This window comes from Pristiophorus japonicus, chromosome 7 (assembly GCF_044704955.1).
Source record: "Pristiophorus japonicus isolate sPriJap1 chromosome 7, sPriJap1.hap1, whole genome shotgun sequence".
Classification (NCBI taxonomy): Eukaryota; Metazoa; Chordata; class Chondrichthyes; family Pristiophoridae; genus Pristiophorus; species Pristiophorus japonicus.
Genome location: NC_091983.1, coordinates 58,979,849 through 59,005,782, shown reverse-complemented (window position 1 = coordinate 59,005,782; position 25,934 = coordinate 58,979,849). Strand labels below are relative to the sequence as shown.

The following is a 25,934-nucleotide window of genomic DNA, read 5'->3' as shown; positions in this document are numbered from 1 at the left end:
CCCAGCATGGAACCTTGCAGCACTCCACTAGTCACTGCCTGCCATTCTGAAAAGGACCCATTTATTCCGACTCTCTGCTTCCTGTCTGCCAACCAGTTCTCCATCCACATCAATGCATTACCCCAATACCAATCTCTTGTGTGGGACCTTGTCAAAAGCCTTTCGAAAGTCCAAATGCACCACATCCACCGGCTCTTCCTTGTCCACTCTACTAGTTACATCCTCAAAAAATTCTAGAAGATTTGTCAAGCATGATTTCCCTTTCATAAATCCATGCTGACTTGGACCGATCCCGTCACTGCTTTCCAAATGCGCTGCTATTACATCTTTAATAATTCATTCCAATATTTTCCCCACTACCGATGTCAGGCTAACCGCTCTATAATTCCCCGTTTTCTCTCTCCCTCCTTTTAAAAATAAAAGTGGGGTTACATTAGCTACGTTCCAATCCATAGGAACTAATCCAGAATCTATAGAATGTTGGAAAATGATCATTAATGCATCCACTATTTCTAGGGCCACTTCCTTAAGTACTCTGGGATGCAGACTATCAGTCCCTGGGGATTTATCGGCCTTCAATCCCATCCATTTCCCGAAAACAATATCCTCACCAATAAGGATTTCCTTCAGTTCCTCCTTCTCGCAAGACCCTCGGTCCCCCAGTATTTCTGGAACTTTATTTGTGTCTTCCTTAGTGAAGACAGAAATAAAGTATTTGTTCAATTGGTCTGCCATTTCTTTGTTCCCCATTATAAATTCACCTGATTCTGACTGCAAAGGACCTACATTTGTCTTCACTAATCTTTTTCTCTTCACATATCTATAGAAGCTTTTGTAGTCAGTTTTTATGTTCCCAGCAAGCTTCCTCTCATACTCTATTTTCCCCCTTCTAATTAAACCCTTTGTCCTCCTCTACTGATTTCTAAATTTCTCCCAGTCCTCAGGTTTTCTGCTTTTTCTGGCCAATTTATATGCCACTTCGTTGGATTGAACACTATCCCTAATTTCCCTTGTTAGCCACGGTTGAGCCACCTTCCCAGTTTTATTTTTATGCCAGACAGGGATGTACAATTGTTGATGTTCATCCATGTGATCTTTAACTGTCTCCCATTGCCTATCCACCATCAACCCTTTAAGTATCATTCGCCAGTCTATCCTAGCCAATTCACGTCTCATACCATCGAAGTTACCTTTCTTTAAGTTCAGGACCCTAGTCTCTGAATTAACTGTGTCACTCTCCATCTTAATGAAGAATTCTACCATATTATGGTCACTCTCCCCAAAGATGCCTTGCACAACAAGATTGCTAATTAATCCTCTCATTACACAACACCCAGTCTAGGATGGCCAGCTCTCTAGTTGGTTCCTCGACATATTGGTCTAGAAAATCATCCCTTATACGTTCCAGGAAATCCTCCTCCACCGTATTGCTACCAGTTTAGTTAATCCAATCTATACGTAGATTAAAGTCACCCATGATAACTGCTGTACCTTTATTGCACGCATCCCTAATTTCCTGTTTGATGCCATCTCCGACCTCACTACTACCGTTTGGTGGTGTGTACACAACTCCCACTAGCGTTTTATGCCCTTTGCTGTTCCGCAGCTCTACTCATACAGATTCCACATTATCCAAGCTAATGTCCTTCCTTACTATTGCTTTAATCTCCTCTTTAACCAGCAATGCTACCCCACCTCTTTTTCCTTTCTGCCTATCCTTCCTGAATATTGAATACCCCTGGATGTTGAGTTCTCAGCCTTGGTCACCCTGGAGCCATGTCTCCGTAATCCCAATTACATCATATCCGTTAACAGCTATCTGCGCAGTTAATTCATCCACCTTATTATGAATGCTCCCCGCATTGAGACACAGGGCCCTCAGGCTTGTTTTTTTTAACACTCTTTGTCCTTTTAGAATTATGTTGTAATGTGGCCCTTTTTTGATTTTTGCCTTTGCCTCTGCCATCCACTTTTCCTTATCTCCTTTTTACTTCTGCCCCCATTTTACTTCCCTTAGTCTCCCTGCATAGATTCCCATCCCCCTACCATATTAGTTTAAACCCTCCCCAACAGCACTAGCGAACACTCCCCCTTGGACATCGGTTCCGGTCCTGCCCAGGTGCAGACCGTCCGGTTTGTACTGGTCCCACCTCCCCCAGAACCGGTTCCAATGTCCCAGGAATTTGAATCCATCCCTCTTGCACCATTCCTCAAGCCATGTATTCATCTTAACTATCCTGCTATTTCTACTCTGACTAGCATGTGGCACTGGTAGCAATCCTGAGATTATTACCTTTGAGGTCCTACTTTTTAAATTTAACTCCTAGCTCCCTAAATTCAGCTTGTAGGACCTCATCCCGTTTTTTCCTATATCGTTGGTACCTATAGGCACCACGACAACTGGCTGTTCACCCTCCCCCTCCAGAATGCCCTGCAGCCGCTCTGAGACATCCTTAACCCTTGCACCAGGGAAGCAACATACCATCCTGGCGTCTCGATTGCAGCCGCAGAAACGGCTATCTCTTCCCCTTACAATAGAATCCCCTACCACTATAGCTCTCCCACTCTTTTTCCTGCCCTCCTGTACAGCAGAGACACCCATGATGCCATGAACTTGGCTGCTGCTGCTGCCTTCCCCTGATGAGCCATCTCCCCCAACTGTATCCAAAGTGGTATATCTGCTTTGGAGGGAGATGACCACAGGGGACTCCTGCACTATCTTCCTACTCCTGCTCTACCTGATGGTCACCCATCCCCTATCTGCCTGAGTAACCTTTATCTGTGGTGTGACCAACTCACTAAACGTGCTATTCACGACATCCTCAGCAACACGGATGCTCGAGAGTGAATCCATGCGCAGCTCCAGTGCCGCAATGCGGTCCGACAGGCTAGGGATCCCATGAGGATGTGGTTGTATACAACTTTGTGCTGCTGACTACATATTTCCTACAGGTAGATGATAGAGAAGCACAGTAAGAATCTGCAGCTTCACCCTCCTGCTTATGTAATCACTGACATGCCAGAACCAATACATTGGAAGGGAACAGGAGGGTGGGGCAAGGTTTTAGTAACATGAAAAGAGGCAAAAGAATTCGTCCCATCTTGTTCATTAGTAACCGCCTTATCTGGTCAGGAAGTGGTGAATACTTGCCCTTGTATCCAGAGAAATATTTGCTGCCTTTCCATCAACTGTTACAGAGAGAGTATTGCCAGTTTTAGATTTGGTCACACATTCCTGTCCAAACATATCTCTGAAAGGGGAAGAGAGTCAATTTTGCAGGTAAATGACATTTTCAAAAAGATTGTAAAGAAAAATACAAGACACATCACAATTTGTCTCCTTTCATTGTTCCCAATCCCATTTGTACCTGTTAAATCTGTCACAAAGGAACATTTATACCACAGTTCAAACAACGATAATGTTGAATTCAACAGCAGTACTGATGATATGCATTCCTTTCAGTTAAAAAAAAATGATATTACTTTCTGTTTCCTATGTACTTTTTTTGCACTCACGCAAGATTGCATTTATCAGAATGGTGAATGTAATGGGACTAAAGCAAGAAAAATTCACACCCGTCGTTTCACACATGGTAAACGCAAACCATCACCCCGGGAAGAGTGGAGGTGGGAGAGAAACAGGAAATACTTTCTCCTGCATAGAATGGAAAAACATTTGTCAGTTGCATAATATTGGGCGCCTGGTTTAAGAGTGACAATGGAAGCAAGGTTACTTTTGCTAGAGAATTCCACACAGCTTGGAAGCTTACTGGCATTTTTCAGGACAAGAAAGTGTGCTGACTGTAGAGATTCCTACTGGAGCTGCTTGTTGATGGCCCTGTAGTTGACATTGCCCATTGAAGCTGCAAGTACATGATTGAAAGTAGGGGACTTTTTAACGTTACCTAACCAGTGAGTGCTTTATATTAAAAGTTTATTGGTCTAATGCTTACTTACTTTCCACATTAAAAATTCTACATGACAGCATGCACAGTGTGAAAAATTCTGTCTTGTACAATAACATATCACATCCTGGCTGAGGGGAATGAAGCAATAGAAGTGTAGGAAATGATCACATCGGAAGAAAAGGTTGAACAATTATCAAATGGCCATTTACTCTAGGTGTGTGATGGATTATTTTGGATCGGTTAGGATGACTTAGGATCCAATCAATGTTTTTTGATAATCATCAATTCAAATAAATTACTAGTTTAATTACTAATACATCCACAAGTCCCTACCATTTACTGGATTTAGTGACATTGTTTGTTCTTATGATGTGGAAGGTTTAGGTCTACCCAGTTATTCCCTGAACAAATTTGATTTCAGACATCTTTTCAGAGAGGCAAACTTCTCCAAAAGCAGGGAATTCTGAGGCCAAGTCATCCTGAGCCACTCTTGCTCTTAATGGTAGCATTGGGAGAGGTATGTGACCCTGTGGAGTAATGCATGGCATTGGGTGGGGGGCAGGGAAGAAGGGACCCAACGATAGCGAGAAAAAAATAAACGTTTATTCTCAGTTTAAAAAGACTGATTAAACTAGGAACATTGAATTTTAGAGCATTAAAAAAAAGTAAACAAAATGAAGCAACTTACTCGAGCATAATCTCCAGCCTCCTTGTGTAAGTTTCCTTGTCAACTTTTTTGTTTGTACTTAGCTGCACAACTAGAGAAAATAGAAATATTTTGGTATTTAACAATCCATTTATTAAATAAAATACTCAATAAAATAAGGTGCGCATCACAAATGTTAGCTGGGAATCAATTTTCTAATTTTGGTTTATATGGTACACATTGCAATTAAAAAGCATCTACAATCCAGGTTTAAAAAATACAAAACAATTCTGTTACCAGAAAACAAGTGTTCAAAAATACCTGCTTCTATTTAGAGAGGACTGAGAGGCTGCAACGATTCAATTCTGCAGAATGAAATACTTGGCTGAGCATTGCTGAGTTCAATAGAATAATCCATTTATTCTTCCTGTTGCATACTTTAGAATGCAGATATCAGTCTGTTTTATGTTTTTTAGTTTGATAAACTGCCTGCTTGAATATTGCAATGCAATGAATGGGTTCCTTATAGGACCCGGTCATAACATAGCAAAATATAATCAGCAATAGGCTTAAATTTGTCAATACAACAAAACACCATTGCTTCCGTCTTGGCCAGGGGGCAAGGAGACTGGCCTGTGTTATAGTAAGCCATGCAGACCTAAAGGTCCCAAATTTAACTCCTGGTCTGTTGAGTCTGCTGATTTCAGCTAGGTCAGCCATTTGGGAGACCACAACAGACCTCAGTGACCTAGAAATGAAAAAGAAATCATCAGGTTTCCCGCTCCTGATTGCCATCCAGTAACCCTGTTGAAAAGTGTGCATATTGATGTTCAGTGAGGATAGGATCAGGCTTAGCTTATAATATGTTTCATGGTTGAATAACCTGCCAAAGCTTACTGTTCAGGCTCACAGATGAAGAATGACTACCTGGGCAAGGTACTGGAGGGGTACTCGCATCCACGGACTCGTACCCCAGTACAGTTAGTGCTTTCAGCAGCAGAGGGAAGATAATTGGTTTAAAAAAAACAACAAGATAATACATGAAGGGGCATAAACTGAAGCTATGAAAATGGACACACCTTTCTGTGCTTTAGGATTTGACTGCACTTCCAGAATCACCGTCATCACTGCATCTGCATACATGTCATTTAATGGATTTGCCACCCACTGTGAAGAAGAAAACATATTTTTTTATAGATTGGTTTACTGAAATATCAAATCCTTTTCATTTGATCATTCTGTGGATTTCTATCTTGGTCCCACCAGTCAAAGATTACTGAACAAAATAAAGTTGGAAAAACATATGCCGTTACATAGAAAAAGACAAGAATCTTGTTTGTGGAATCTTGCCTTGTACAATTGTGCTGCCACATTTGCTTACATAGCAATAGTGACTACACTTCAAAAACAGTTTATTGGCTGTGAAGCACTTTGGAACATCGCAGTGACACAAATGGCACTATGAAAGTTTGTTCTTTCCTTTATGGGTAAGTCTGCAACTTACTTGACCACACTTTAATTATGTGAAAATAGGGGGGGAAATTGAAGATACACATGCAATAAACTCACCTCCAGCACAACCATGCCTGGCTCCTGAACCACTGTGATAGCTTTGAAGACTCTCAGTGCTGGCTTTTCCTGAACTTCTATTTCTTCCACATCATCTGAAAGATAAAAAAATTATTTAATTAGAATGCTTTCAAAAGCAATTATAACTGATCTTTATATACACAATATTTAAAATTCTATGATACTGTAAATGAATATTTATCCATCTATCAAGATACAATGACACAACGGAGTCAACTCTGACAGAAGTAAGTGTCCTTGAAATAGAGCCATTTTCTCCCTTGTTTCTGAGTGGGTAAAATGCACTGCCTGGTATGGAGCCAAACAGTCCCAGGTTAGATCCCCCCATCTTGTTATGGTAGGTTATCTAAGCACAGCAGCAACGGAGTAGCTACATTTGGCCACAGCACTTCTGACCTACGGAAGCAAAAATAAAATGAATGGGGGTTCCTGCCTCTGAACCTAGTGATCCTGTTGAAAAGTAGTCACGTGAATGCTCTCGGGGCAATTATGAATGGGCTTGCCAGTATCGCCCACATCCTGAGAACAAATCATTTTTCAAAAGATGGAAAATAAAAGGCGGCCCAGTATAAGTTTTCAGTGCACACCACTACCCACATCCAATACCAACATCAAGCTTGGCTGCAATATCTCCTAACAATTGAATGGCTCACCCTGGGCCAGTTAGGCAAGGTAAGTGAAGGTGGCCAATGCCTAGGGAATCTTATCCCAAGAATTAGTAGCTTCAGGGCAGAAGAGTGGGGGGGGGGGGGGGGGGAGAAAGAAGCAAAGTAATTTACAAACCTGCAAGAGTTTGGAGGTGATGTGCCAATAGCATGAAAGGTCCTGAGTACTGAATGGCTTGGGTCTGTGTCACCGTGCTCATTGCCAACTCAGTATAATCTATTAAAAAGGGAGAGACAACATTTTATATTTTGACTGCACAGTTCAAACATTATGTTTCCGGAAACACAGAAGGATCAACTATATAAAACTAAAAACAGTTGGTTTACAGATCAAGTCTCATTTTAGAGTTTGAACAAATACGTATTTAGCCACACTGCTAGTTCAAAGCAGTGCTGTTCTCAGGGGATTTCTAAATGGGGCAAATTCCATTCCCGCTTCCCCGCCCCTTCCTTTCTATGGCTTTTTTTCACATTGTTCTTCAACGCAACCTACTGTCTGAGCAGCACTATCTAATGTAGCATTTCATTAGGACGTTGAGTCCATATACCAATAGTAAGGCTAAATGGATGTTTTCCAGATTAGTGAGATGTGGATTGTGGTGCCCATCAGCGATCCACACTCCGACCTCTTGTTTTCCATTTTCTTTTAATTGTTTGTTCTCAGGATGTGGGTGACACTGGCAACCCCATGTGTAGTTGCCCCGAGAGCATAGGAGTCAACCACAGTGTGGGACCAGAATCACATCAGGCCAGACCAGGTAGAGTGTTCCCTTTCCTGAAGGACATCAGTAAACCTGTGGGATCTGGCAGCTTCCATAGTCATTTTCTGGTGCTAGCTCACAAATTACTAGATTTATTTGAATTCAGTTTTGCAAATTGCCATGGTGGAACTAGTGACTTCTGAGTTGGACATCCAGTACCATAACCATTAAGCTATCACACCTCTCTACAAGTGTTTTGGACATAGGCACGAGAGGAAGGATATTGAAATTTGCCGAGGACACCAAAATTAGGGAGCCTAGTGGACTTGAGGAAGAGTGCCAGAGGAATATAAGTAAATTAGTGAAGTGGGAAGATCAGTAGCAGATGCAGTTCAATGTAAAAAAAAATTTATATAATACATTTTTGGAAAACGAGAAAAAGGAAGTACACGTTAAATTACTTAAAAAAAATGATCAGGGTTCCTGTTCCTGGTCATTATCTCTACTGGAAGTGTGAATGTCAAGGCAGGACAGGACAGGGCACAGCCGCAATACCTCCTGACACACACTAAAGGTCGGAGGTGAATATCAGCCACTGGGGTAAGGTTGCAGAAGGTGGCCAGTGCCTGCAAACCACACCCAGCAGGCAGTCAATGCTTTCAGGACAGCAGAGAAATTTGCCCAAAGATAATCCACTGTAAATATATCAACACTATGCATACAGGATGCGATAACATTTAAATAAATTGATGCAAATTAACTTGTGGTTTCACAGTTCCCAGTATCCCCATTAATTTCTAGTAGGGATGGTGCAAGTCATTTAAAAATTGCTTTTATTTTCAGAGAGTAGACTTTTTTTGGTTTGTAGTGTCCAAATTTCTCTAAAGCAACAGTCAGGCAACTAGTTTTAAATAAATAGAATAAAATCTTCCAACATGTGGCCAAACTACTGGATTAAAACAGATTAGAATTCTGAAAAAAGTGGTCTCATCTCTGACTTAGCCTCAGCTAGGTGCTGGCTGCATGCTATTCACAGATTTAGCAAATCGTCAAACTATTTCCAGAAAAGTTGGGACAACTCTCTCCAAAGTCACAACTTATAACAACATTTTCCTCCCTTTGACTTTCCTTAAACCCAAAAATGCACCAGTGAAGAGGGAAATATGTGGAGAACAGATTTACTTACTGGATAGGTCAGAAGGAATAAGTATGTGATAGTTGAAGTTTCTTTTTACAAGTATTCCTGAGATCCTTTGACCTTGATCAGCCTTTCTATCTGCCAAGGAGCCCATCACCTTTCAAAAATATTAAAATAATTAAGATCAAAATTAGATTTTTCTTGCTTCAACCTGAGGTTAAACAGTCAGAAGGATGGAACTCCCTCTAACCATCTGCCTTTCAATCCACATGTCAGTCAGTCAATACTCTAAACTTCAGCAAATATAGAACAGGGACAAATCTGGAACAATTTAACAAAGTAAACAGAAATTGTATAATTAAGGAATTTGAAAGGAGAAGTTAAAGAGCCAAATCATATCCAAGGAAAAAAAACTCCACAAACCATTTTGCCTTTTTTGAAATGATGTTCCTACTGAACACTTGTTGGCGCTATCTCTGCTTGGGTCTAGAAAGATTACTTGAAACCAGCTTCTATTTATCTGCAAGTTCAATTTTCATCTAGTATATTTTGAATACTTGTCACCTATACCCCTTCCTAAACTACCCTTTACAGCTGAAAGTGTTCTATCCTGTCTAAACATTTAATATGAATAGATAGCCAGATGTACCTTTTAATTGATCTGTATATAGAATTGAGACACAAAAGGGATTGTGCACTCTATACTAGTTAGGAAATGTTTGTTCTATGCTGTTCACATTATTCTGGATCTCTTAACACTACTTAGCAATAAAGTTTTACAATCCAAATGCAAAGCAAAATTAACGTGGTTTAGATAGAAATTAATAAATCTAAAAATGAAAACTTTTATACACCGCACTCCACAAAGTACAGAAGTACTGAATTATGAAAAATGCATAATTCAAGAGATTACATTGAAGCAACAACAAAACAAAGTGAAAAATAAAAAATGTACACACAATGGGGCCAAATTTCCACAGGACTTGCTCCTATTTTTTTGGAGCAACTAGTTTTTTTTGGTGTTCTTTTTAGTTCAGTTTTTTTTCCCCAAAAGGGAGCATTACCAGCCACTTACACCTGTTTTGGCCATTTAAGCAAGTTTAGACAGCCAATAGTTACTCCAAACTAACTTAGGCCAACGTATGTGTCCGCTTTTGTACGCTCAGAAAAACCTTGGTCACTTTAGAAATCAGGCGCAGGTAGCCAGAGATGGGGGGGGGGGGGGGGAGGCGGGGGGAAGTTAGAGGATTTTCCAAAGCACTAAACACTTTCACAACAACATTAAAGAAGCATAAGTACATTTAAAGCACTAAGCACTAAACAAAGCACAAAAAGTAATAAGCAATTAATTAACAAATAAAAAATAGAAGGAATCCTGCACGTAAAGCACCAAGACCAAAGTAATAAGCAATCAATCAATAACAAATAAAAATTAGAAGTCCTACCTTTATGTGAAGGGAAGGCAGCGGGCTGCCGATGGTGGAGGAGGGGGCGGCAACATTAAACATACGAGCCTGCCCAGATCCCATCCTACTCACATCTTGCCCCCAATCTCTGCTTTCCTGCTACCCCCACCTCCCGAACATCTCCGAGACAGTCCCAAGGAACACTCAATGGCCTCAGTCATCTTCCTTCTTGATGGTCACTTCTGCCAGCTCCTTCTCCCTTTCTTGTTTGGCTTTCTGTTCCCGGGATCTCCTGTCTCCGATGACGGATATTGCCATCTGTTCCCTCGCAGGTCATGGCGGTGTGCCCATTCAGCCAGGGCTAGGGGCGGCGTGCTTCGGGCCTCTCCCACACAGCCTGCAGCACATGCACATAGAATCTGGGGGCGAGGAGCTACTGCACATGCGCGCACACTCTAGCGCGCATGTGCAGAGGTCCCGGCACTGTGTTCTCAGCATGGGACCTGGCTCCGCCCCCCCCGCTGGTTCTGCTGCGCTCGGCCGAGTCCGAAGGAGGCCTGATGAGCGTGGAGAATACCACGATAAGAATTATGCGCGCTTTTTGTTCCAGAAAATCGGCGGACCTCATGGAGGTGTGCTGTTCCAAGGGTGGGTGGAAACTTGGTTCCATTATTTCCCTAGTAATAGCAATTCAATTGGAAACTTTACCGTGTATGGAAAAACAAGACTTAGTAGTCAGTAAGCTGTGTGTGTGACTTGAGAACAAAGTTAAGAATTAAAAAAATTATCAAAGGGCGCCTAACGTAGGCCCTTAGTATTCTCTGGGTGTCAGCACAAATAAAGAAAATGTTAAAAAAACACTCATTTAATCTGGCAGGATTACAATACCCAGTCAGTGACACGCTGATTTGGTTAAACACAAAGTGCGAGAATGTTCATGCAGGCACATGTGGCATCATGCATCACACATACATGACTACGCACGTACAGCGCTGCTCCAAGTTTCTGAGTACTGGTATACATGGCCAGCTTCATCTGTAGCACATAGCATTCATATGTGAAAGGGACCTTAGCAGTTAATAGGATAGTTTCAATACACATGGTGATATGACTGAAATTCTGAGATACAGCACAACTCTGCTATTAGACTACCTATTTCGATAGTCTTGGTGCGTGAATCAGCTACCTTATACTAAGATTTCCACACCAAAGTTACGTAACCACTAACATGAAATTAGAGCCAAAATCTCAGTATAACAAAAGCATTACAGGATCAATTCCAGGTGTCGTTTCATCTGGCGGAAGCACTTTTGTAATTGGCTCTGGATTTATGATATTTATTAAAGTGCCCAAGGTTACTCTGGTTCGCTCAGAGAGCTTATCCTGCAAGCATCTGAGCTAAGCAGACCAGGAAGGTCCCTAATACTCATTTCAAAGAGGTAATAAGTCTGACAACTTAGCAAATGCAAATCAGAAACAAGTCAAAATTGCAAGAGGAGAAAATAAAAGAGGAAATCAGCAATATAAAAAAAGAAATGCTCTAGGTTAGTGGCACTGGACAGATATCCTTCCCTTCTTCCCAGAAGAGTGTGAAATCCTACTTGCAATTACCTTGGCCAGTTTTTCACCTCTGAAGTACAATGTCACAGCTTCAGTGTTGCGTGGGTTGTGGACCTCAATATGAACCTCATCATTGTCTTCATATTCCCGGATAAGTGCTGCCTTCAGCCTGGCCATTTCATTCTGTTCTCCATGGACAAGCAACTACAAGGAAATCCCAGATGGTCACAAAGAGAATGTAATCAATGCACTGCATTTTACAAAAACAAGCAAATATTAAAAGATTAAACCAGAACACCCATCTCTTAAATATTTAAGAAAAATAAGACAACATAGTGTACAATTCTAGCATGGTAAGTTCCCAATCTGGTCATCCCTTAGAGAAAGACAGCAGAGACAGAGTACTTGACTCAGTAGTACGAGAAGAAAATCAGCCATGATTTCTAATCCCGATCACTATCCAGTGACCTTTGCTAGAAAGAGCACATGTGTGGATGAAAGCTGAGTGACAGATAGTGCTCAACTGTGATTCGCTGTCTGCCTAACACCCTCAAATATCCAGTGTTCCGGGCTCACAAATGAAGTATATCCAACTCTATGACAGCAGCGCTGTCTTCATTTGTGGAACAGTGCTCTAGTAGGAGTCAGTACCTTTGCGAGAGGAAGGAAGAAAAAAAAAAATTTTTTGGGGGTGGGGGGGAAATCTACAAAAGTATTAAAATAATTTTACAATTCAGTACTAACCACATGAGGTGGTTTTAATGCACGAATAAATTCGCTAGTCTGTTGGTAATCCGTATGCGCAGAGAATGAGATGTAATCTACTGACATCTTCAGTGGTAACTTCTGTCCGGACATGGTAGTTACCTCCTCAGGCTCTGACATAATGTGCTGCAATTTAAAAAACAGAATATAAAGATTGATAATACAACATCAAACTTGCCAAGCAATTGTTAAGCATGAACTTTGCATTTACACAAAAAAGAACCAGCACCTCGTGTGCTTCTTCACTGTGATAAATAGATGCTTCCTTAAAAAATACACATACTTTAAAAAAATAAAATATACTTATTTTATGCAAGAATCAAAAATGATCCTTTCGCCCTGGAAAGTACATATCACCAAAGTCTTATTCGGTACTGTTATTTTTTTCCTCATGATTATTTTAACAACCTCACTGAAATAACCACCATGACCCTTTAGTTAGGTACACTTGAAGGGCCTCCCTTTGAGGGGTCATGAATCACTGTAGAATGCAAATCCAGCCATGTAGGTGCACAAGATGGAGACATCGCAATATCATACTTGTATCCTTTACTGCTCGGTACCAACCAGTGATGAGTAACTAGGGCGGCTACTGTGTCATTGCAACACAAAGATCACAACCAGGGTTGGCAATTTTCCTGTGAAACAGCTGAGAGGGCTGGTGGACAACCTGCATCCGAGGCTGTGCCAATACCTCTCTATGACCACAGTAACTCAAGCCGATTCCCAAATGATTTTCCTTCTGTAGCAGGAAATGCTTAGCCTTCACTTGGCACTTCGTGCAAGCATTGTCAATACTGGTAACTTGACGTGGGGACTAGCTGGTCTCTAACTGTTCTATAACAGTGTGGCAGAACACTAATGTGTTGTGCCATTTTGCCTCAAGGTTTTGTACCAATATGACTTTACATTTATTTTAAAATTTGAATAAATATCAAACAGTAATTTTAAACAGTGTTTTTTCACTAAAGCTTACAGTTAAACTGGTCTGTGACAACATTGGTAAACACTGGGCAGTTGGTGTTTAAATCATAAAAAATGGGTTAAAATACTCATGCATTTAACTAAAATCAAACTGAAGAATACATTTTGAAAAGTTTTATATTGTAAATTTGCGTACCTTAGCAAGTGTGCCTTCAACGCAGTAACCTGCAATAATGACCCCATTCCTCTTATCAGTGCACCAGCTTTCAAACAGCTCTCTGGACAAACCACTCTGCATCATACCAGGAGAGGCCATCACCACACTTGGACCAATGTCATCAAAATGATCCATGCTCTTCAAAAAGAAAAGAACATAGTAAAAAGTGAAGCAATGACGATCATAAAATCTCTACCCAAGTTATTTTTCAATAATCTCTATGGAAATTGTAATTTATCAGTATACCTTTGTTTTTTTAAAAACTATAGTTCAGCACTATTCTAATGAAATATTAGAATTTTACAGAATGTTATCAGAACAGTTAACATATCACTGAATTAATGTCATTTCCATTTCTCTCACCAGCCTCTGTTATTCCTTCTCCGATTGAGATTGCTTATTTAGTACCAACTCATATTATACTATGGGTGGTTTTGTGAGGTACACTTGAAAAGATTAGGAATTGGGCTGAGATTGCCCAAACACATTTCACCCAGAATCAGTCTGGACTGGTTTGAAACTAGTTGTTCTAAACCCATCACATCACAGTCTCCATTAACCTTGCTTTGGAAATACTCAATTGCAATTAAAAAAAAACTGTATTGCTGCATAAAAAATTCCACACACATTGGCTTAATTCAGTTAGCAACAATTGTCTTACCTTTAGGTTGCTGATGTGTTTGAAGACAAAAGGGTTGTTAATGCTGATTTGTTTGCGGATTTTCTCGTTCATGGCATTGACGTAGGTTTGGTATACAGCCATACACTTTTTTGCTAAGGATGAGGCATAGTAGATGGGGATGTCATGCAGCTCTGGATGGTTCTGCCAATATTCATCTGCATGTGAAAGTAAAATTCTAAATCAATAAGTGTTCTATCTTTACCGTTTTGTTGCATCTTTCATTTCCCCTGTATCTTATTTTTTATTTCAAAGCAACTAAGCACCTGCTGGGTATGATCAAGCCAAATGCAGTATCCTTTTAAACCCCAACATCACTGAAGTTTCCTGTACGTATACCCATACTTAGATGAGTGGGACATCCCTTCACTTCCTGTGCGAGACATTCGAACAAGTCAGGTTATCTGTTGCAGATATGGTCTTCCACATTCTTTGAAAGAATCCTCCACAAACAATTCAGTGGCGTAAGGAAAAAACTGAACATCAAGCCAGATATTAAAAGAGGTGACTAAAAGCTTGGTCAAATCGCTGGGTTTTAAGAAGGATCTTAAAAGTAGAGAGAGAACTGAGAGATTTAGGGAGAGAATTCCAGTGTGTGCAAGGCCCAGATGTCCAAAGGCACAGACAGGCACCAATGGTGGGAAGAAGGACTGCACAAGAGACCAGAGTTAAAAGAATAAGAGTTCTGGTAGAGTTACAGAGCTAGAGGTTACAGAAATAGGATGGGGCAAGGCCCTGAAGAGATTTAACACAAGGATGACAATTTTAGATTGGAGGCTTTAGGGAGACAGAGAGCCAATATAGGTCAGGAAGGACAGGAGTGATTGGTGAGCCGGACAGGATACGATACAATTGGATGAGCTGAAGTTTACATCGTGTGGAGAATGGGAGCCCGGCCAGGAGAACATTGGAATAGTCAAGTCTAGAGGTGACAATGGCAGGAGTGGAGGCAGGCAAAGTTATGGAGTTAAAAATAGGCAATCTGTGACAGAGAAGATACAGGGTCAGATGCTCAGCTCGGAGTCGAAAAAGGATGTCAAGATTGCAAACAGCCTGGTTCAACCTGAAACGGTAGACTGGGAGGGGGCTGAATCGGCGTCAAGGGTATGGAGTTTGTGTCAGAGGACCAACGATGATGGCTTCGGTCTTCCCAATATTTAACTGGAGGAAACTGTGGCTCATCCAAGGCAGGATGCTGGACAAGCCATCTGAAAACACAAAGGCAGTGGCGGGGTCGTGAGAGGTAGAGCAGGCTATTGTCAATGTACAAATGAAAGCTGACCCCCATGTCTTTGGATCTTTGGAGGACTCCAGGGGTAACACTGCAGGACCAGGAAGAGAAACCATTGCTGGAGATTCTTTGGCTACTACTGGATTAATAAGAGTAGAACCAAGTGAGAGCTGTCCTACTGAGCTGGACAGTGCAGGAGGGGCATAGAAGACGATTCTGTGGCCAATTAAGCAAAAGGCTGCAGAGAGGTCAGGTAGGAAGAGGAGAAAAAATGAACCAAGGTCAGTCATATGGATGTGATTTGTGACTTTAATTAGGGCTGTTGTAGTACAGCCTCACTGTTCCATTGTACTTCCTAAGACAGCATCTTGCTCTTGCATCACAATGTTTTGCTGTTGGGTATGAAGTTGAAATATTTTATTTTACTGGTGACCTCTCCCTATCCTTTCAAATCCCAGTCAACAATTTTAAACAATTTTTGTTAGATTGGAATACTGATCAACAGAAGTGCCTCAATAATATCTAAATATCTTCATACCTTATTTTTTAATTGGTTTCTCTTCCAGGATTGTCTTTGGTTAGTCAACAAATGCAGTTAACCATCATTTGTTCAACAGGGTTTCTGAAACCTGCTGTAATATTTCTCAAATCTTTGTGCTCCCAGAAATCATCAACATTAATTTCATGAAACATCTGCCCTTACTACAGATGGGCTCAGCTCCACCCTGAAATGCTTATCTTAAATTACTAAAAAAAAACAAGGATGGAAACACAAATCACAGATTTGCAGCAACATTTACCCAAAATCAGTAGCAGCTCTTGTGCACGGCCCAGAGCAAAGACAGGAATGAGACAGCGTCCTCCTCGATTTACAATATCATGTACAGTGTTGCAGAATCGAGCTTCACGCTCCTCGCGTTTCTCATGGATGTGGGTACCATATGTGGATTCCTGGACGAGAAATATCAGAATTACTACAGTAAGGGAACTGAAACAAATCTTCAGCATTTTGGAGCAGAAACAAAAACTCAGCGGCATCTTGTTACATGAATTGATAGACGAAAAATTGGAAGTATAAAAAAAAATGAAAATAAGTTTATTCTCAGCACAGCTTAAAGGGAACCTTAGTATTAACAACACACCGTTATTAATGCGGAAATGGGCCAGCAAGTTCTCCGTTATTTTTAAGAACTTGCTGGATTTTCACATTAAACTCACCGCAGAAAGTTACGGCTCATAATTAATAGCTCAAGTATCCTTTTCATGATGTGATAATTGTTAATGCAATGTCAATAATCACTCCAGCCCAGAAAGGGATATAGTTTAAACTGTTGAGTCTCATTCCTACATGTGGTAAATTGTTGTTAGAGATATTAAAAATTTCAAATTTAATTTTCATTTTTGCCTTTTTTTTAAATCTCTCCCATAATCCAATCTTTCTTTTCTCTCTTTATTTTTCTTTCTCACTTGACTTGACTCTAATTCACCATCTTTCTCAGTCCCTCCTGTGTTTCATTCTCAATCCTTATATATCATTGGTTAAGGAGATACACTGTTGGTCTCACTGTTCACTAAAGTCTGAATGTGCAAAGTCCTAAATGCCACATTGCACATTCAGCAAGTTACAGTGCAAAATAGCTTCAAGCTGCAGGAAAAAGTCTAACGGCACACGTGGAAAGATGCCTTGTTCCAGCAAGATTTGGCCCAATGTTTTACGGTCAAATCTTGAGGCCTGAATTTTTAAAATCCTACAGTATTACTGTTCTTCCAGGAAAGACAGGGAAAATGCTGATGGAATTGTTCATGTAGTACCTTGTGGCAATGAGCGGTATCAGTGACAAAAAATGTTTTCCTGAAGAACAAATCCTTCACAACTTAAATTTAACAATTTTAATGATTTCTATGCATTGTAATTTAGTAATTTCCTTTCTCTTCTAAACACACACACACACACACACACACTTCAGTGCACCAGAAATTAGATGCAAATTTATTGATGTTATATTCTATTTTCCGTACATTCTGCTAGTTTGGGTAAAAACATGGAGTAATCATTCACCATATTATCCAGCATACACACGTTAACACTCACTTCACGGTTAGTGATATTACGATCTGCCTGAAGAACAAAAAGCAACTTACTATTATAAGAATATCAGGTCTGACACTGGGAATCTCAGCTGCCATTAAGTGTCTATCCTCTTGCCGTGAAAAATCTCCAGTGTACAAAATCTGCATAGGAGCAATTAGTAATAAACACAAGATAATATTGAAAGCTACTTAGATTTGCAGGCATTGAAACAATGCAAACATTTCTGTCCATTGTATTATGAGCTAACTCTATTATATTAAAAATAGTAGATGGGTTACAATATTCTTTTCAAGATACACTGAAAACTCCCATGTCAACCTGGTCCAATGGAAAATCCCCTTATAGAAACAATCACATTAATCTGCAATACATGTTTCATCTGGTGCTGTGTTAGGTGTTTTCCACGTCAAGCATTTGCTAATGTTAGCAACACCAAAATTAGCCGTACCCCCACCTCACCGAGGAACTATTTCGACCCCCACTACCCCTCCCATTCTCCTTCACTTGGGCCTCTTCTGCCGTGTACAATTATCCTCCCACCCTCTAATCCACCTTGGCCCGAAGAGAGCACTTGGTTTTGACAATCTATGTGCAAAACCACAGAAAATCGATTATTATTTAAAAACACAATATAAGGCAGAATTTCTGATGAAAGGTTACATCAGAAATGCTAGGCCATCATTTTTCTTTCAGGCAATTCTGGTATTTTAGGTATTTTAGCACCCATGTATTTTTACATACCTTCACTCCAGCTATTTCAATCATAAACATGGCTGCTCCCAGGACGTGGCCTGCATGGTAACACCAAAACTTGATACCTGCCACTTCCTTCACCTCATGAAAGTTGATGGTTTCAATCTTATCCATACTTTCTTCTAGGTCCGATTCTGTGTACAGCATGTCATCTGCTGAGATATTACTTAACGTACAAATAAAACGTATGTTAAGAACCAATGGATCTATTGTAATATTAAGAGCTCACATGAATCAAAACAATACTTGAAAACAAAACAGTTTCATAAATTCTAAGCTCCAGAAGTGGATGCATGATTTTGCACTATTGAGCTATACACTCCCAAGAGGTTCCAGGTCAGATAGCCAGTTTGTGCAGAGTTAGCTGATCTCAGTTGGAGCAACGTTTAGGGTAATACAATCATCCTCAGCAGCCACGCTGGAAAAGGCATTTTTGGACATCAGCCAAGGATGGAACTGGGATTGACTTTTGCCCCCGATGTCCAAATAAGCCCGTGGAACTGTAGACCTACACACACTCATGCACGCAAATCAAGAACTAAATACACACTTGAAATGGTGCTAAAATGATCAAATTAAAAATATCTGACTCTTAAGGATTTGGCATCGAAGTTCAAAAATCTCCTCTTTTATGTAAAGTGCTAAAAAGCACAAGGTGCTCTGGAAGGTAAGAATGGAGTAATTAATTTCTACAGAAATGCAACTGGGAAAGGAGGAAGGAAGGAGATGGTGCGTGTACATTGTGTGTGTCAATTTTCAGTATTTTATACAGGACATTTGGGGATGTGGTGATGTAAAGAAGTACTCTTTGTTTCAGGAATTGTGTGTTAACTGTCAGCAACGGCAGCTGAAAAATTAAGGGGAACATTTAAGAGTACAATTCATTTAGCATGAAGATAAAAGTTAAATCTGAAATACAGAAGCTTCCACTCACCTGACCTTGACGTAATCAGACAACAACCAGCGATATATAGCTTTTGTAGCATGAGTCATAAATGTTCTGCCTTTAAAACTAGTCTTTTGCAGAAACCATGGAAGTGCACCACAGTGATCTAAATGGAAACTGGTAAAGAAGATTGCATTAAAGCAGAACAATTATACATGTTTAAACACAGTCATATATATATATATATATATATAGCATTTGCTTGCAAAAAAAAGCTATTGTTGCAAATCATGAATCAAGCTATATATTTATTTAGTTTAACAAAAGATAAAGCTGACTTCTTCGATGACTTACATCACTAAAACTTTTTCTAAAATGTTTAGAATATAGATGCTAAAATATTTCCAGTGAAGTGGAGCTGTCAGACCAACACAGCTTAAGGTATGAACACACATACTAAAACGTCAGTCAGGAATAGACCAAATGATGCACCTATCCTGTCCCATACAGTTGTAATACCTTGTGCATCACAATACACACCCGAAGCCACAATCTCTTGAGAAGTGAAAAAACAGATAAAAACCATGGGCAATTAAGGGGGGGGAAATCCTCTCTGACCCCTTCAGGCGATCAAAACTAATCCAGGTCACACACTGTACATCTATCTCTTGTACAGTGTGATCTCCACCCATCCCGCTCCGAAAGTAATACAACAAATCAGCCTTCACCACATAAGCTAACAACCTGTTCCCAGACCCACTATTCAAAGAATCGCCTAAACAAAGACTTGTATTTATATAGCGCCTTTCACGACCACCGGACGTCTCAAAGCGTTTTACAGCCAATGAAGTACTTTTTTGAAGTGTAGTCATTGTTGCAATGTGGGAAAAGCAGCAGCCAATTTGAGCACAAGCAAGCTCCCACAAACATCAATGTCATAATGACCAGATCATCTGTTTTTGTTATGTTAATTGAGGGATAAATATTGGCCAGGACACCGGGGAGAACTCCCCTGCTCTTCTTCAAAATAGTGCCATGGGATCTTTTATGTCCACTTGAGAGAGCAGATGGGACCTCAGCTGAACGTCTCATCCGAAAGGCGGCACCTCCGACAGTGCAGCACTCCCTCAACTGGAGTGTCAACCTAGATTTTTTTGTGCTCACGTCCCTGGAGTGGGGCGAGAGTACTACCCACTGAGCCACAGCTGACACTCACATCTGACATAATTCTGCTCTTACTCCTGGTCACACTAACAACCTATCCAGTTGAAATCATTTATCCATGTAAACACAATCTAGTCCATTAATTATTTTATAAACTTCGATCAGATCGCCCCCAAGTCTACACTTCTCGAAAGTATACAAATCCAGCTCTTTAAGTCTATTTGGATAGCTACGGTAACACTTCCAGTTGGCGATTTGACAAGGGATTATTAGCAAAAATCAGAATGCATGGAATTGGAGGTAACCTTGTGACTCGGTTCAATAATTGGTGGGGAGGTAGGAGACAGAGAGTAGGGTTAAAGGGAACGTTTTTTGATTGGCGGGATGTGACAAGTGGTGGCTCCCAGGGATCTGTACTGGTGCCTCTGCTTTTCACCATATATGTTAATGACTTGGATTAAGGAATGGAGAGTTGCATATCCAATTTTGCAGACGATACTAAGAGGCACATTAAGTTGTGTGGATGGGAGGAGGAAGTTGCAAAGGGACATAAACATACGAAGTAAGCGGGCAAAACTATGGCAGAGTTCAATGTGGGGAAGTGCGAGGTCATCCACTTTGGATCCGAGACAAACAAATTGGAAAATGTTCTTAATGGTGAGATACTAGGAACTGCAGAGGAACGAAGTGATTTCGATCTCCATGTACACAAATTGCTAAAAGCTAGTACACAGGTACAAAAAGTAATCAGAAAGGCCAATGGAATGTTGGTCTTTATCTCAAAGGGTTGGAATACAAAAGTGAGCAAACGATGCTTCAGTTGTACAGAGCTTTCGTCTATCCCCATCTGGAGTACTGTGCTCAGTTTTGGGCACCGAACCTCAAGATATACAAAGCAAAATACTGCAGATGCTGGAATCTGAAATAAAAGCAGAAAATGCTGGAAATCTCAGCAGGTCAGGCAGCATCTGCGGAGAGAAACAAAGTTAACGTTTCAGGTCGATGACCCTTCGTCAGAACTGGCAATAGTTTGAAATGTAACAGATTCTTAAGGAAGTGCTGGGGCCCTGAAAGGGGGAGGGGAGGAAAGAACAAAAGGGAAGGTCTGTGACAGTGTGGAAGGCAGAAGAGATGTGAGATGGTGATAGCACGTTAGGAAACAAAAGGTGAGTCTAGATAGGGTGTGAATGCCAGAATAAATACCAGCTGCCACGGAAAACAGAAAGAATGAAAATAAAAATTAAAGGGGGGGGGGGGGGGGTTTGTAAAAAATAAAAAGCGAGGAAAGGGAACAAAATGTGGGCAGAGGTTATGGTCTGAAATTGTTGAACTCGATGTTGAGTCCGGAAGGCTGCAAAGTACCTAAACGAAAGATGGGGTGCTGTTCCTCGAGCTTGCGTTGGACTTCAATGGAATAGTGTAGGAGGCCAAGGATGGAGAGGTCAGAGTGGGAGTGGAGTGGAGAATTAAAGTGACAGGTGACCAGAAGCTCGGGGTCACCCTTGTGGACTGAACGGAGGTGGTCCGCAAAGCGGTCACTCAATCCATGTTTGGTCTCCCCAATGTAGAGGAGATGACATCATGAGCAACGAATACTAAATTGAAAGAAGAAACCTCTTGTTTCCTAACTTGTGCTGTTTCCCTCTCCACAGATGCTGCCTGACCCGCTGAGATTTCCAGCATTTTCTGTTTTTAACTCAAGAAAGTTATATTGGCCTTGGAGGGGGAACAGCGCATATTCACCAGAATGATACCAGGGCTTAGAATCATAGAGTCATTACGCCACAGAAGGCCATTCGACCCATCGAGTCCATACCTGGTCTCTGTAAAGCAATCTAGTCAGTCCCATTCCCCTGCTCTATCCCCGTAGCCCTGCAAGTTTATTTCCCTCAAGTGCCTATCCAATTTCCTTTTGAAATCATTGATCGTCTCCGCTTCCACCACCTTCATAGACAGCGAGTTCCAGGTCATTACCACTCACTGCATAAAAACGTTCTTCCTCACCGCCCCCCCCACCCCACATATCTTGCCCAAAACCTTAAATGCGTGTCCCCGGTCTTCAACTATGGGAACAACTTGTCTTTGTCTTTCTTATCTAAACCTGTCATAATCTTGTATACCTCTATCAAATCTCCCCTCAACCTCCTTTGCCCCAAGGAGAACAGCCCCAGCTTCTTCAATCTAACCTTGTAGCTAAAATCCCTCATCCCTGGAACCATTCTGGCGAATCTCCTCTGCACCTTCTCAAGGACCTTCACATCCTTCCTAAGGTGTGGTTTAGAACTGGACGCAATACTCCAGTTGTGGCCTAAACAGAGCTTTAAAGCTTAGATTATGAAGACAGGTTGCATAAACTTGGTTTCTATTTCAAGAGTTAAAAGAGTTGAGGGGTAATCTAATCGAGGTGTTTAAAAAACAAGTCTTCCTTTTTTTAATATAAAGTGAATCAATAGGGTATATACAGAGAAATGATTTCCTCTGGTGGAGGAATCCAGAACAAGAGGGCATAATCTTAAAATTAGGCCATTTTGGAGTGAAATCAAGAACCACTTTTTCCGCACAAAGGGTAGTAGAAATTGGGAACTTGCTCCCCCCGAAAACTATGGGTGCTGGGTCAATTTAAATTTTCAAGACTGAGATCAATAGATTTTTGTTAGGTAAGGATATCAAGGGATATGGGACAAAGACGTGTAAATGGAGTTGAGTTACAGATCAGCCATGATCTAATTGAATGGCGGAATAGCCTCAAGGGGCTGAATGGCCTACTCATGTTCCTTTGTTCCAGTGAATAACAGCCACAAGGCTTGTTTAAAATGTATTAAAAGATCAATTAGATTTTGTTATAATTGAATCCCAACAAAACTTAAAACTAGCTCTCAAAAGCACTGTACTTGAATGACCCATTTAACAAATTGATTATGTACAGTATTTGTATCTCAGTCTATGTAATCACCTGTTATTCAACTGCATCTAAAGTTACTCAATTGAGCATCATGATTAGGTCAGGGAAAACAAAAAAAATGTGCTAGAGTTCACCGAATCAATTTTGTAATTTCTAAACTTTGAGAGTGGAAGCAATTTTACTTACTGACTAATAAGGAGAAGGTCTATCTCTGCAGGGTCAATCAAATCAATGTAGGGGAGTGCATCCATTCCCTCGAGTCCAGGATGTATCCCACAATCCAACTGCACAAAATGAAATTCAGATGAAGAAAAATCAAAAGGCATCTATTTGAGCATGCTATTAATGTGTAAGCAGATACACATTAGGCAAACTGCAACCTTATATGAAACAAATCTCTAATTTGACCACATTGCCACCATTTTAAGTTTGTCTTTAGTTGTTCATGTTCATCTAGGGCTACGGTTCCACTGGCTGGTGTCTGATTAAACCATCATGTCAGACTGAAGTATTCATTGGCAGCCAAACTGTTCTTGCTCCAACCCCCTACTAACCTACTGATGAGAGAAACAAGTCTGCAAGCCAAATCTTTCAATCAATACGTTCCACATCACAAACATGCAGAGTAGGCTTGCAGGAATTTGCTTGTATAAGTTCTTTACATAATCAGTTCAAAGATGTTTATGTAAAAGTTGCAATAAATGTTTCATTTCTACTTTGTGATAGCAGATCAATGGTTTTTATTGAAGACCAATGACTTAAGTCAACTAGTGATCCTGAAGCTTTTACAGTTATAAAATCATACCATGATTTTTCGTCCTTTGAATTCCACAATGATGCATGATCTTCCCACCTCTTGTCCAGCTCCTCTATTAACAATCCAGAGAAAAAAAAATTTACTTCTCAAGCTAATGTCATGTCAAGCAATACTTTCTACTGTATAAATTTAAGTAACTATAAGAAACATTTTCGGATAACTTTACAGGTCACTCAGTCAAAATTGAAGCTTGAGATTTTCCATCACCAGCACGGTGTTTTGTTCTAAAAGAGAAGAGAAAGAAAAAAAGTGCTGCTGTAGGGTGACTCCAATGTTCGAGGCGACTGAGTGATGGATTGTGCGTCCAACCTGTAGCTTCCCCAAACAGGGGATTGGAGGTCTCAGATGTGCCCTCACGGAGAGGTGGCAAACAGAGGAGGCTGCTCCTGAAAAGGCAGTGGGACTGGGGAGGAATGGAATTGAGGGAGGTGATATGGTGGTGGTGGGTGGGTGGGAAAAGAGATGAGGGATGGTGGGGATATGAGAGATGGGGGGGGCGGGGGGGAAGATGTGAGAAGGGGGGGATGTGAAGGGGGGGGGGTAAGAGAGATGGGGAGGGGGGGGATGAGAGATGGGGAGGGGGGGGATGAGAGATGGGGAGGGGGGGGATGAGAGATGGGGAGGGGGGGGATGAGAGATGGGGAGGGGGGGGATGAGAGATGGGGAGGGGGGGGATGAGAGATGGGGAGGGGGGGATGAGAGATGGGGAGGGGGGGGATGAGAGATGGGGAGGGGGGGGATGAGAGATGGGGAGGGGGGGGATGAGAGATGGGGAGGGGGGGGATGAGAGATGGGGAGGGGGGGATGAGAGATGGGGAGGGGGGGGATGAGAGATGGGGAGGGGGGGGATGAGAGATGGGGAGGGGGGGGATGAGAGATGGGGAGGGGGGGGATGAGAGATGGGGAGGGGGGGGATGAGAGATGGGGAGGGGGGGGATGAGAGATGGGGAGGGGGGGATGAGAGATGGGGAGGGGGGGATGAGAGATGGGGAGGGGGAGGATGAGAGATGGGGAGGGGGGAGGGGGGGATGAGAGATGGGGAGGGGGAGGGGGGGATGAGAGATGGGGAGGGGAGGGGGGATGAGAGATGGGGAGGGGGAGGGGGGATGAGGGAGGGGGAGGGGGGGATGAGAGATGGGGGAGGGGATGAGAGATGGGGGGAGGGGGATGAGAGATGGGGGGAGGGGGGATGAGAGATGGGGGGAGGGGGATGAGAGATGGGGGGAGGGGGATGAGAGATGGGGGGAGGGGGATGAGAGATGGGGGGAGGGGGATGAGAGATGGGGGGAGGGGGATGAGAGATGGGGGGAGGGGGATGAGAGATGGGGGGAGGGGGATGAGAGATGGGGGGAGGGGGATGAGAGATGGGGGGAGGGGGATGAGAGATGGGGGGAGGGGGGATGAGAGATGGGGGAGGGGGATGAGAGATGGGGGGAGGGGATGAGAGATGGGAGGAGGGGGATGAGAGATGGGGGGAGGGGGATGAGAGATGGGGGGAGGGGGATGAGAGATGGGGGGGAGGGGGATGAGAGATGGGGGGAGGGGGATGAGAGATGGGGGGAGGGGGATGAGAGATGGGGGGAGGGGGATGAGAGATGGGGGGAGTGGGATGAGAGATGGGGGGAGGGGGATGAGAATGGGGGGAGGGGGATGAGAGATGGGGGGAGGGGGATGAGAGATGGGGGGAGGGGGATGAGAGATGGGGGGAGGGGGATGAGAGATGGGGGGAGGGGGATGAGAGATGGGGGGAGGGGGATGAGAGATGGGGGGAGGGGGATGGAGGATGGGGGATGGGGGGAAGGGGGAGAGATGGGGGGGAGGGGGATGAGAGATTGGGGGGAGGGGGATGAGAGATGGGGGGAGGGGGATGAGAGATGGGGGGAGGGGAGA

At 42.2% G+C, this 25,934-nt stretch overlaps 1 protein-coding gene across 1 annotated transcript in view; it reads right to left on the bottom strand.

The window, feature by feature from the left end:
- cpsf3 (cleavage and polyadenylation specific factor 3) overlaps window positions 1-25,934 on the bottom strand; it is a 31,436-nt gene that overhangs the window by 4,738 nt on the left and 764 nt on the right. Inside the window, exons 2-17 of the mRNA XM_070884967.1 lie at window positions 24,033-24,096; window positions 23,414-23,511; window positions 19,210-19,338; window positions 18,264-18,441; window positions 17,573-17,662; window positions 16,231-16,381; window positions 14,182-14,357; window positions 13,500-13,658; window positions 12,359-12,505; window positions 11,666-11,818; window positions 8,697-8,805; window positions 6,928-7,026; window positions 6,124-6,218; window positions 5,634-5,721; window positions 4,597-4,666; window positions 3,152-3,251 (exon numbers count right to left, since the gene is read on the bottom strand). Of these exons, the coding sequence (XP_070741068.1) occupies window positions 3,152-3,251; window positions 4,597-4,666; window positions 5,634-5,721; window positions 6,124-6,218; window positions 6,928-7,026; window positions 8,697-8,805; window positions 11,666-11,818; window positions 12,359-12,505; window positions 13,500-13,658; window positions 14,182-14,357; window positions 16,231-16,381; window positions 17,573-17,662; window positions 18,264-18,441; window positions 19,210-19,338; window positions 23,414-23,511; window positions 24,033-24,096 (1,906 nt within the window). The remainder of the gene's footprint in view (window positions 1-3,151; window positions 3,252-4,596; window positions 4,667-5,633; window positions 5,722-6,123; window positions 6,219-6,927; window positions 7,027-8,696; window positions 8,806-11,665; window positions 11,819-12,358; window positions 12,506-13,499; window positions 13,659-14,181; window positions 14,358-16,230; window positions 16,382-17,572; window positions 17,663-18,263; window positions 18,442-19,209; window positions 19,339-23,413; window positions 23,512-24,032; window positions 24,097-25,934) is intronic.